This window comes from Solanum stenotomum, chromosome 4 (assembly GCF_019186545.1).
Source record: "Solanum stenotomum isolate F172 chromosome 4, ASM1918654v1, whole genome shotgun sequence".
In the NCBI taxonomy this organism is placed as follows: Eukaryota; Viridiplantae; Streptophyta; class Magnoliopsida; order Solanales; family Solanaceae; genus Solanum; species Solanum stenotomum.
The window spans coordinates 46,515,125-46,528,603 of NC_064285.1; the positions used below are offsets into that span (position 1 = coordinate 46,515,125).

At 32.1% G+C, this 13,479-nt stretch overlaps 1 protein-coding gene across 1 annotated transcript; it reads right to left on the reverse strand.

The window, feature by feature from the left end:
- Positions 1 to 10,956: 10,956 nt before the first annotated feature.
- LOC125862869 (glucan endo-1,3-beta-glucosidase 8-like) lies at positions 10,957 to 12,983 on the reverse strand. The gene is made up of 3 exons (XM_049542991.1): positions 12,640 to 12,983; positions 11,795 to 12,528; positions 10,957 to 11,291 (listed from the first exon to the last, which is right to left on the reverse strand). The coding sequence occupies exons 1-3, from the start codon at positions 12,981 to 12,983 to the stop codon at positions 10,957 to 10,959; spliced, it is 1,413 nt and encodes a 470-aa protein (XP_049398948.1).
- Between the last annotated feature and the right edge of the window lie 496 nt (positions 12,984 to 13,479).

Consider the following 13,479-nt stretch of genomic DNA (forward strand, 5'->3'; position numbering starts at 1 on the left):
GCCTAGGGTTTTAGTTGAGAGTTCAAGAAGAGAAAAGAAGAGAAAAGAGGAGAGGATCAAGCGTTTATCGAGATTCTTGTGTGTTGTTGCGGATTTCCCCATGGATTTGATCCCTAAGAGGTATGTAAGGTACCATAGTGTTAGGTTTGTTCATCCACACGCCAATCATGTTATTTTTAGCGCAATTTCATTTTTAAAGTTGAAAGATTAGAGTTCTTGATGAGTTCTTGATAGGTGTTCTTGAAATTCATTCTAAATCTTGTTTTGTTGGGGTTTTGATGATTTATTTAGATTAATTAAATGAGTGTTTTGAGGGTTGTATTGAGTATATTAGAGTGTACTTATGATAAGTAATCGAATCCAAGTGATTGGGGAAGAAACTGTTCGATTCTAGGCGAATTAGGGTGAGAAAACGAGCAAAGAATTTTGTCCGGTCTTCTGGGTTGGGTCCTGGCACGTCGCGCCAGCCAGAGCGCCCCAAAGTATGGTCTGAAGTATAGGGTTTGGCACTCTGCGCAACCCATAGCCCCAAGGTCGCCTGCCCCATCCAGTTTGCAATCGGTTGCTCCGTTTGAGTTCTTTCAAAAGTTACCTTCACTCCTTTTCGATTCTAACTACTCTAAGATATTTCTACACACCTAAAATCATTCCTAACATAATCATAACCTTGAATTAATAATTCAAATTCAAGGTAGAGTTGAGAGTTAAGTTTTGAGAATTTTTTTGAACATTTTAAGAAAGTCCCTTTGAGTCCTTTTATGGAGTCTTCTACAACTTCTAGTAACTTGTTCCAAGACTCAAGTAAGTGACAATGAGAGTGAGGAGAATGTATTAATGAGTCTACACTATCATATATATCCTTCATATCATGAACCATAACTCTTGAATTCATAATTCACATTCAAGAGAGAGTTAAGAGTAGAGTTCAAGAAAGCATTTGAGTTCAATTGTGAATCCTTTGAGATCCATCATCGATTTGAGTTAAGTTTTGAGGAAGTAAGTAAGAGAAAGAGAAGAGTCGTATATCTGAGTTCCATATAGTTTGTAGACCTTCGAGTCGAGTCGTTCATCCCCATAAATTACACATGGACTCCATAAATTAAGTATCATTGAGAGGAATAGTATCTTCAAGTTCTAAGTCTTGAGTATTAAGTTTTTAATCCCCTTTGAGATTATATTTCAAATCATGAGACTATTGCATGTTACCCATGAAGTCCTTGAGTTGAATTGTTCATGCCCATAATTCTGCATGAACCCTATAAGTCGAACAGTCTTGAGATGAGAAGTATATTTGAGTCCTTGAGTTGAGTAGTTCATGCTCATAATTCCACATGAACCCTCTGAGTTGAACATTCGTGAAATTAGTAGTACCATTAAAGTTCTCGAGTTCCAAGTATTTGAGTTCTATCTATGGTTATTGAAAACCTTGCATTGAGTCGTTCAAGTCCATAATTCGGCGTGAACCATATTTTAAGAAGTCTTTTACAAATGTTTAAACTTTGTTTTAAGACTAAGCTTTGAAGTTGAATAAAGTGTAAAACTAAAATTCATTTTCTTTAAAATGATATATGGGAACTAAGTATTCCCAAGAGTAAATGTTTTCACATTTAAGATGAGAGGAAACTGAGATTTCCAAAAGAGTTTTGAGCAAGAAAGGGAACATCGATTCCAAGAGAGCTTTTAAGCTAAGTATTTGAGTAATTATCTCAAACCAAAGAAAGAAGTTTGCTTAAAAAACCATATGAGCTAAGTATGTTTTGGGAGTAGTATTGAGTATCGATATGGGGATGCGAGTTCATATTAACTCAAGGCTCCATAAACCATGTAGACATCATGGGTAGTAAAGGATCATACTTTTTAGATGACTCCTTAAGATGTTTTTAGCATAGACTAGTGGATCCACTTAGTGAGTTAGGTTCTATACCCCCGGCAAGGTATAGGACGGTCATTGGCAGCGTGACGTAAAATGTTGTACCATCACTTAGGCTCAAAGTGGTGGTTGTCGGTAAGAGAATCTCCCACATAAACTATATTACTTTATTTATATAAGTAAAGTTGAGTTTGATATTGCATTTTCTTTAACGAACTAAGTTGTTTTTACTATTTTATAAAGCTTTCCATATATTGCATATGTATTGTTGCTTTATATTGAGTTGAGTACCCAGAGACAAATATCATATCTTTCAGTTGAGTATCTAATCTTTGAGTTGAGTATCTAATCTCTTAATTGAGTATCTTATTCTTGAATACTTTTGAGTTGAGTAAATTTGAGTAGTTTTGAGTATCCTTGAGTATTTCTTGAGTTGAGTAAGTTTGAGAAGAGGTAAGTATGTTTCCTTTTTATCAAGTTTCAAGCTTATGTTTATGTTTTGGAATTCCCCTTACATGCTCGTACATTCCACATACTTAGCCATTTGGCCTGCATCTTTTCATGATGCAGACACGGGTATTCAGGATCGTCAACATGAGTTTCATGTATACATCCGGGAGTTCGAGTTAGCTATGGCGAGCCTCCTTGTTTCCGGAGGATTTCATTTACTTTTTAGTTTAGTCAGGATGTCGTGGGTCTTGTCCCGACTTCTATCTTTATCAGTTAGGAGCTTCATAAATAGTTAATATAGTTGAGAAGTCTGTATTATTCATTTATTTTATTAAATGTTTTAAAGACTTAAGTTGCCTATTTTATGGCAAGTTGAATATATTATTTTTATTCTAAGTTGTTCCTTTGAGTTAAAGTTTCGAAAAGCTGAGTTTATTGAATTTTATTCAGTTTAAAGTTTTTGCTTGCTTAAGTTAGTCTTCCGCTTCTAGTTAGCCAGGATTAGGGTTCACTTGGGGAGCAGCAATGGTTCTTGAGTGCCGTCCACTTCCAGGGTGTAGACTCGGGTCGTGACATGAACGCTCCTCTCTCTTCCTCTTTCACGAAAAATGCCAAAGTTCTTCAACAATGACAGTATCATTAGTCCTTGACCATCCCTTTTTGGTGAACATATCGATCTTCACACCACAAAAGGCAAAATGGTATGGTGGACTCTTATACTTGTATTAGTTTGTATTGTGAATCCTTCTACTTACCCTTTTGTCAACTGAACTCTTAAGCTCAATTAAAATAAGACTTTTAAATCTCTCCAACCATGTGTGTAGCTCACTCTCCCTTACATAAATGACATATCATATCCATGTCATATATATTAATGCCATGCCATAATTTTCTTCATAACTATTTTTTAATTATTAATAAAAATGTTAAATAAAAGACAAAATCAATAAATTTTCTATTTTACCAAATAAAATAAAAAAATTGTTTCTCTTGGCTTTCCTCCACCTCCCCTAACCTACAATTACTGTCAAAACCATCACCATAACCCCTGTTTTTTTCTTCTTCATTTTTTTCACAGAAAAAGGAGACATCACTTTATTTAATGAAACTAAACATAAATATAACAACTTTGAGAAAATAGATTGGGAGCATTTTTGGGGTCTTCGTAGAAGAAAAAAGAAAAAGAAAAGGACACATAATTAAAAACAAATCTCAACGCACTGTCAGATCTGCAGAAAGATGATTACGATCATGAGAAATCAAGCAAGTTTCTGTGACTTGAAGGGAAACCAAGCAAGATCTAGCAACCATCGTCAGATCCGCGGGAAGATGGTTGCAAAATTCATCCCTTAAGATATTTGCAAGGAAATTAAGAAAGCAACTTCAGCACCCTTCCCCTAAAAAATGAGTATATTCAAAAAATCAAAATCCTCAAGAGTCAAGACCCTTAAATTTGATCTTGGGAAGCAGATGAGGTTTATGATGACACATCTAAAAATTTGCATCTAGTTCTTTGCCTTCAAGAAAAGGGTGGGTGTTGGGACATTTTCTTTTTCCTTCGAGAAAAGGGTGGGGTTGGGGACGTTTACTTTTTCTTTTTATTAATTAATATTTTCTAAAGCAAATTCATTGCTTCCACTTGCTTTTATAAGTGTGACAGCACGCGCCATAACTTACTCAGCAAAACAAATGCCACATAAGTCTAGTCAACGGTCAGAGGAGCTTAAAAATCTCATTTTAATTAAGTTTATGGGTTCATATGACAAATAGTTAAGTAGAATTTACAATACAAACTGATACAAGTACGACGGTCCACCAGACCCTTTTACCTACACAAAAATGGTATGTAACTTTTACCTTTATTTTTAAATTTTGATTGTCTCCTCTCCATCTTTTTCTGCTCGCATCTGCCCAGATCAAATTTCAAAGCACATCTTTCTCAACTCAAAATCCCGCCCAAATGCTATCCTAGAGTTTGAACCTCTTCTCTAAATATTTCCTCTGTTTAGTCATTGAGGGGACAAGTTTGTGGCTTGCAAAAGAAATCTCGACAAAACTTTAACATTCTCAAGAACGCATCTATTTTACAGTTATCTTACCGAAAATATTTTCTACTCTATTCTCTATTTTTCTTGATTTTGTCGGAGGAACGATCTTAGATCTTTGATCGACCCCTATTCACTGCCCCACAAACGGTAATCTCGATCGCCTTTCTTTGTTTTATTTTACCATTTTGTTCAGTGTGCTTGTACTAGCTTAGGAATTCATGTCAGTTTCTTGTTATTCTGTATAAAAAAAACGATGAACGATATATAGTTCAAAGCTTGTAGTGGTGATTACTTTGTTCCTTGAATGCGTCGTGTCGTGTTATAAGCGTTTGAGATGTCTGGTAGTTTCATCAACCAACGTGCAGTGTATTGGTGTGAAACTGGGAAAAGATTGCATGTCATGGAGTCTAAACTGTTAGCACAAGTGTAGCATAAAGTACTGGACTTGTACTTATCAGAATTGGTTCCATAGTGGTGCAATTGTGCAACTGGAGAGTGACCTTGTTTCTTCGGTGCTGTAAACTTGTGGGACTGTAAGGCCAATATGATCTATGTGTCAAAACAATTTGCATACATGAATCAGTTTCTAGTTTTCTTAATTACCGTATCTAAACTAATTTGCCTCAACAACTCTATTTCTTAGTTCCTTTTAATCTTTGTTTTTAACATGTACATGTTGCTATAATTGGAATCAAGAATCCTATTTCTTTGTTGTAGATATCATATTATATTTCCTGAATCACTAACTTACGATTTTGTTTAGTATGATTATGTTGAGAATAATTATCTCATTTGAAAACCTGTTTCTTACTATATGAATTAGAGTAAGTGTAATGTGACACGAATGAAAGAAGTGTTTGTTTGGTATGATTTTAAAATCATGTTAACTTTATAATTTCTAATTTATTTATTATCTAGCTCTTATGTTCGATCGAGGTTTCTAATCATTTTTATCTTGTTTATCTATTTTGCATGAATGTCGTAGCCGAAGAGTCCCACTATGAGACTCAATGACACCATTTTCACATGGAGCTTGCATATCCTATACATGGAGTCCACATCCTTACTCTTTATCGCTTTGTTAAGACATCGAATAACGGAGGAGAATCTTTCCTTCCGTTAAAGCCGAATATGACTATTAATCACTCGACTTACTCAACATGTTTTATTTACTTATATTGGTGTGACTTACATTTTATCCCTACTTATGTGTTCGCTAATTTATAAATAGTAACTGCGCTTTATTTAGAGTTTTCGTTAACCTCCAAGCAATAGCTATGAATACTTCATTTTATCATATAAAAGAGAGCCTTAAAAAAAAAAATACTTAACATGGTTAAGTTAGAAATGTTCCTCGTTAAAAAATTTCTTATAGTTACTCACCTTGCTTTCAACTACTTTTGTCAGAAATAAACCACTACAACATTTTCTGCCCGAACTCTTTTTTTGGTTTAGATTTATGGATTTTATTATAAAATTTTTATTCTTTAACTTGTAAGTTCTTGATATATTCAAATCTTAAACTTTTCCCTCTAAATTTAGTTAACTTCACTAGATCTTCTTTTACTACTTCTAATACTTCACTTTTTGATAAAATTCCTATCTCTTACTAAATTCAAACAGATTCAAAGTCATCATTTATTATCCAATAAACTAGTTTAATTTTTTACAATACTATTTTACTTCCACACGTTTTCAACAAGACAAATTTTCAGAAGAAGTGTTTTTCAAGCATTGATTTTAAAGTTACTTGAGATTTAGCATTTATATATTTTTTTCTACATCTTCATGCTTAGAATTTCGACTTGATTATCACCTCTTTAATATCTTTTACCTTAGCCTAATTAATTAATTAAGTTCGGTGGGTTAACCATTTTTAATAGATCTTAAAGGACATTTCACCCCTTCCCTTTAGATTAATTGAATCTGTACTTAGAATCTCATGTTTAGTAAGACTTTAAAATGGAGTTAACTTTAGACATGACTTTAATCAATTTAGGTGGCCTAATTCACCGTAATTAATTAGATGGCGACTTCTTAAGTTAGTTATTAATTTGGAAATCACCAAAATGTTGTACACTATTTTGACTCTGTTAAAATGGGGTACAACAGTCTTTCCACGTTATTTTTCCTTTAGATTGGGATGGCCTCAATGTTGTTGGGCTCTGCCCCTAAATTGTTTTGTTTATTCTCTTTATGAATTAAACTAGTCTAATTACCCGCGCTTCGCGCGGGAATTTAATATCACGAAATTTATAAAATAATACTTATTATCTGACATACAAGATTACATAGTAACAAACATTAATAATGTAAAGGAAATTGAAAATTAGTACATCTTCTCATTTATCCTTAATAACATAAGCATAAATTAATTATTATAAAAATACATATCAGGCTCTGTAACATATGCAATGGTGTCAGTGAGCCACTCAACAGGAGCAAAGTACACAAATATTTAATTGTGAAGAAGAAGAAGAAGAGATTTAGAATTTTCGTTGTTTTAAAATGAGAGGAAATCCCTCTATTTATAGACAACAAAGGGTAGTGTGAACAAATGTTTATTGTACCTTATCAGAAAGGTTACAACTATTTGGAAAAGTTGCAACCCTTCGAAAAGGTCACAACTTTTCATAAAAGTCGCAACTCTTCATTAAAGTTGCAACTTTTCATAAAATTCACAACATTTCATAAAAGTTGCAACTCTTCGTTAAAGTCACAACTTTTCATACACTACATTGTCAAGAACATTATATCTTAAGGCAAAGCGTTCTCCGAAATCTTAAAGTGCTATATTTTTTAATTTTTGTTTTTGTTATAAAAAAAAATGGGAAAATGATCTGATACACCCCTCAACTTTGTCATTTAGAGCTGATATACCCTTTGTTATGAAAGTAGCTCATATATACCCCTACTTATATACATTGGCTCACATATACCCGTTTCCTCTAATAGAAATGAAAAAAATTAGTTTTAGTTTAATTTTTTATTATTTTTTTAAAAAATATATATAATCCCATATGAGTTTATTTAATCCTCCTCAAACATTTTTTTTTTTTTACTTTTTTTGGTTTCAATAACTAATTTAGATTTATTATTTTGATGGTCAAATTTATATATGTTTCACTAATATTCTTGTAAAACTTATTATAGATGACCAAATTTGTTTCTTCAAATACAAAAATTAAATTACAATATAGACTAAAAATAATAGTTTTAAATTATAATATAGCCACAAAAAAATAGTTTTAAATTTTTTTCTTTACACTAAGGAATGAAAGAAAAATATAAAATAAGAATAGGAAACTCAAATAATTATAATCAAAGAAATCAAAAAATAATTTATGTAAGAAAAAGATTAAAATATACCTTGAACTTTGCTAGAAGAATCATATATACCCCTAAATAATTTTTAAGAAAATTAAAAGTCAAAAATATAAATTTAAAACTAATTTTTTCACTTCCGTTAAATGAAGGGTATATGTGAGCTCATTTTGTAACAGTAGGGGTATATGTGAGCCGTTTGTATAACGGTAATGGTATTTATGAGCCATTTTCATAACAAGGGGCATATCAACTCCAAATGGCAAAGTTGAGGGGTATATCAGACCCTTTTCCCTAAAAAAATTATGAGTCATAGAGATATTTAAGTATAAGAAAGAAGTCTAAGAAAATCTCCATAGAAATAGTTGGTCAGAAGTAATGAAATTTGCTAAATTCCAAAAAGTTATAATGAACAACATCAGACATTAAAGAAGAGACAAAAAAGTCTCGAACAACAAAACTCCCAAGTAAATTGGAACATCACATCCATACAAGAGCATAATTAACTAAAATCAGGAAGACCTTCAACTCCTTTCTTATGAACCTCCATCAATCTGTTTTTCTTATAGTATGACGTATCATGTATATGTTAAAAATGATCCTAAAATTGTTAGTATTAGAAATGTTTTTCCTCATTATCTCAAAGTAGTCATTACTATTGCTTAGGTTTCATATCACTGGCCACAACTTATTTGGAATTTAATCATAGTTATTGTTATGGTTATAGTATGCAATTACAAAGAATTAATGCAATTATCAACCAAGGAGTAGGTGGCATCTGAAAGGAACTGTTCACAACTCGATATTCTAAACAAAAAATTTGACACATAACATATTAAATCTCACAGCATAATTTTGTGAGCACTTGAACTCACAAATATCCACAAATAATAATAGAGACAACCTTACTTTCCTAGCAATCAAGAAGAAAAAGCCATATTGCTAAACATATTTTTCAAAAAGATAGTCTATTGGGTTGTATCCAAGTTTACAGTTCACAAATTTAATTGAAATAATCCAAAAGAAAGAGTTGTCACTTCTTTATAAAAATAAAATAAAAAACTTTATCAAAATAAAGAGTTATCACTACAGTAAAAATGATCTTTAATGGCAATCTAGCTTAACTGTCGCTAAATAAGTATTTTCACATGCAATTGGTACTCTCTATAAGTGTCCCTAAAGTTTATAGCAACATTGTATCTAATGACAATTAACTAATATCGGTAAAGGCTCACGGACTCTTCATTAATGTGCATATTTATTGCCTATAAAAATTATTTTTGTTATAGTTTATTTTGGACATTTGTTTGTTTCAAGAAAACTTGATCTCTTATTATGCCCAAAAAGAAGGAGACCAAGAAATATGACAAATTACTTAACTTGCGACAAAAGAAGTGGACTAATTGTGTCTATACTAATATTCTAGGAAGAGTGCAATGACATACGAATTGTTTGTACCTAAGAAAAATCAATCAAAATAATATAGTAATTGTGGCAAGCAAGAGAGCAATCTGTTTGGTTCTTTTAACAAACTTCATCATTGGTTCTGTATTAGTTATCACATATTTGTTGTTGTGTGCTATCAAATATAGAACAACCCACAAGCAAATTTCCCAAAAAGTATATGAAAAAACCTGTAGAAAGGGACAAAAGAGAAAATAAATTTTCAATCATCCTCACTGGAATTTTTAACAGAGTTAAAAAAAAGTCACCAAAATAGCAATTAGAAATTACAATAGATACATGAATTTCTATGACTTACAATAAAAGATTAAGCTTCATGAAAATATAGGAAGAAAACTTTGAGAAATGAAACACACTTCATAAGTAGTTTAATTAATGTATTTGAATTTGACTCCCCTATAGCAAAAAAAAACGTACAAATAATAGTGGCAGAAATAAAAGTTTGTTTACTAAAGAACCAAATGTAATGAATTTAACCATTCAACAACCTTATGAGTTGTGGAATGAGAGGTCCAAGAGTAGTAATGTCGCATTGCAATCAAAAATAATTTTTTTTGTTTATACGAAGAAACCTGTAGAAAGGGACAAAAGAGAAGATCAATTTTCAATCATCTTTGCTGAAATTTTGAACAAAGTAAAAGAAAAGTCACAAAAAATAGCAAAAAGAAATTGTCATAATTACATGAATCACTATGACTTATAGTAAAGATTAAGCTCCATGAAATAGGAGGAAGAAAACTTTAAGGAATGAAACAAACTTCATAAGAAACTTAATTAATGTATTTGAATTCGACTACCCTACAACGAAAAATCACCTACAAATAATAGTGGCTGAAATCTCTCTATTTATAGAAAACAAAGGGTAGTGTGAACAAATTCTTATTGTGCCTCATCGGAAAAGTCACAACTATTTGGAAAAGTTACAACCCTTCGCAAAGGTCACAACCTTTAATAAAAGTCACAATTTTTCATAAAAGTCGCAACTCTTCATAAAAGTCACAACTTTTCATAGAAGTTACAACTTTTGATATAAAAGTCACAATTATTCATAAAAGTCACAATTTTTCATAAAAGTTACAGCTTTTCATAAAAGTCACAACTTTTCATGAAAGGGGAAGGATAGTTTTGGAAATAAATAAATTAACAGGAAATTATGGTTTCTGGTGGTGCCACGTAGGCGGGCATAGGGTTCTCTTATATATATATATATGATGATGATGATCCATGGACAAAAAATCATTATATAAAAGGTGTGCGGCCTTGAATTTTTGTCTACATGATTTTTTATTTAGTTTGCACTTCTTTATTATTTTATATATTCAATTGATTTATAAAATCCTAAACTCCTCCCTTCTTCTTTGTCATTTTTCTTCACCTCTATTGCATATTTTTTTCAACCTTCTTTCTCTTCCTCTTCCTCTTGCTTTGTCTTCCTCTTCTTATATATTTTTCATCATCCTTTTCATTTTATTCTTTTATAGGCTAATTTGATTTGTTCTTCATTTTAATTTTTAACTTTTTGCCATGGTAGAATTGTTTTCCACGTGACAATTTTTGTTTTAAACTTTACTTTAAATAAAAGGATAAACCGTTTGAACGACCAAGGATTCTCCTTTTTTTATCCTCTCGCCTTATTATGCAATAATGAGACTACCATAATTTACCAACAATTTAGCAATTTAAGGGTTAGAAATTCAATAGATTTGTCAAAAATTGAGAGAGCCTTCTCAAAATTATGGAGTACATACATCATATTGTGGTAATGCAGGAAAGCAAATGTGTTATATACAAATATTTATTCTAGTATCTCTTGGTTAATGTAGATCCACCATCCACGACCTCTGCAGTTAAGATCTCAATTGGGAAATCACAGTCTGGGGTTGAAGGATTATTTGTGGTGATGGTTGCTCCTAGTAAGTTGCATTTCCGCTGATCTTGATTACTCATTTGGTATAACATATTATATCCATAAGAGACCTTCTCTATGAAACTAAGGTGATCACATGTTGCACCAGTGCCAAACGCAGTGCAGTCTGATTCGCCACATGCATAATCGTAATCTTGCAATACTAGGGTCTCGTTATGATCCGTTTTACCATCAAACACACACCATCTGTTTGGCATTCGCACCGTACCTTTTCAACACATATATAGCTAATAATTACAAGTCATGATGTGGTTAAATGAAAGAGAATTAGAATACACACACTATGAAGAATTCCAGCACTCAAGTGCAACACATAGCTAATGTTATATATATGCACACACTTTGTATTAATTAGTTGTTTTTCATTTCCAGATTTGATGATTAATGAAAAGGTAAAATTTCCCCAGAAAAAGGTTACAACCACAATTTATAAAGTAATATCAATAGCTTTAAAAAGGAAATTGTAATCATATGTTAAAAAAATGTTAAATGCAATTTGAATCCTAATTGTCGTGTAATAAAATTTCCCTTATTTTAGATCGTTTACTTTCTAGTCTACCACAACTCTTCTCTATTTCTGGTCCATACTATATATGCATTGAGACCTAATTAACTTATGACATTCTCATTTATAAGAATAATAATGTGATATGAAGCAGAGGAAATTATCCATGTTGGATGATCACACAATTGAACATAAGTAGTATATACCTTTGGCAATGGTAGGCTTGACATCTCGGTCTTGCATGGTGAAATCAATTTTGTACTTGGGTAAACCATCGTGTTTATAGATACCCCAATGTCGCTGATAAGGGCCATAATCTGTAGCAACCTTATTCTCATCTGTTAAGCCAAGAAGATACATATCTATATCTCTATTTGGGCGTAGTGGAGTTCCGTCCTTTCTAGATATATACTGAAGAAGGCTGCGATGAAATCTTTCAGCATTTGCTTCACTTGCACTCACATATCCATCTGTAGGCCAACCAATTTGTCCGACAACAATCTCCATATCACCATAACCTGCCTTTGCTAGAGCAGAAACAAGTGTATCATATATGAAAGTGAAGAGATTAGTATATGTGTTATTTCCATCTATGATTTTAAACTTGGATTTATTATCGAAGAAAGCAAAGTCCACATCAAATCCGTATCTATAAACCGTATAGATTGGGAAAATATGCACAACGAAAGGGGCTCCAGTTCTGTTAATGCAATCTAGAAATTTCAACATTTTCTCCTTTATGTCTTCTCGAAAATCACCTTGTGATGGCTTGGTTACATTTATTAACACGTCCGTGAAATGGGGAGTTGTTGCTTTGATATCTGGGAGGTTGAAACTATCAAGGGCATCTCTGGTCATATTCAGGTAACGAATAGTACCATTAAATTGTTTTTTCATATATAATGCTTTGGTAAAGGGTTCGTTCCCCACGTACACATACCTACAAATTAAATCAATAAGTTATGTATGAATTGAGTTCAAATATCTAGAAATGAGACAATCTATAATAATCCAATCTACTTGTTCTGAATATTAAATTCATCAGATGTACCTGAATTTAACTCCTTTGTCGGAATAAACTTTTACACGTTCATGAATATAGTCGTCCATTTGTTTTTGCTCAACAACATTTCTTAAAAAGTTCTCTTGTAAGGTAATGGTGAGACCGATATTGGTGTCTGCAAAAGCATCAAGAACGTTCAAGCTTGGTTGAAAAAGTCTCAACTCTGGAATTCCATTCTGTAAAAGTAAATCCACAACCATTGATGGAACAAACGTTTGTGTTGCCGTCCTTCCCCAATTTATGCCCAAGTAGGCGCCTACATGAATATCACCAGAAAGGAATATCAGTGACATCAAAAAGCTTATCCATAGCGAACTTATCTTTTTGTTCATTTTGAGTTTTCTAATTCTTCAATGAAATTTTCGTAAGAGTAGTAAAAATATTATGTTTTGTGCAATGTGTAGGCGCCTGTAATGCAGCTCGCCTGCCTATGAACGTAATTATGAATTTACACCGTAAAAGAGAAAAGGATCATAACAATGACTGTTTGTTTTTCCAATGATTTTAGGCATTGCACACAATGGTAACTATACCTACAATGTTATGTTTGTGTGGTTCCACATGATTGTCGGAAAAATATTTAAGAGTCATTCATAACATTCTCAAACTACCATCAAAATATTACGACATGAATATTCTCTTCTATCGTCTTACAATACAACATTTAATTAAAGGGATTCAAAAAAATTAAAATTATGATTTATTTTTAAATAGAAACTGTACTAATACTTTAAGAATAAATAATCATATAACCAAGTAGTATATACATATTTTGAGAGCAACCATAAATTACCAGCTCTAACTAGATTTTAACTTTGAACCATGTCC

Excerpts from the sequence above, each read along its gene's own strand:
- LOC125862869 (XM_049542991.1), bottom strand. The coding sequence starts at position 12,983 with ATGAACAAAAAGATAAGTTCGCTATGGATAAGCTTTTTGATGTCACTG. Across the intron at positions 12,529-12,639 it reads GACAAAGGAGTTAAATTCAG|GTATGTGTACGTGGGGAACG; the intron begins GTACATCTGATG and ends TTTAATTTGTAG. Across the intron at positions 11,292-11,794 it reads CAAGCCTACCATTGCCAAAG|GTACGGTGCGAATGCCAAAC; the intron begins GTATATACTACT and ends TGTGTTGAAAAG.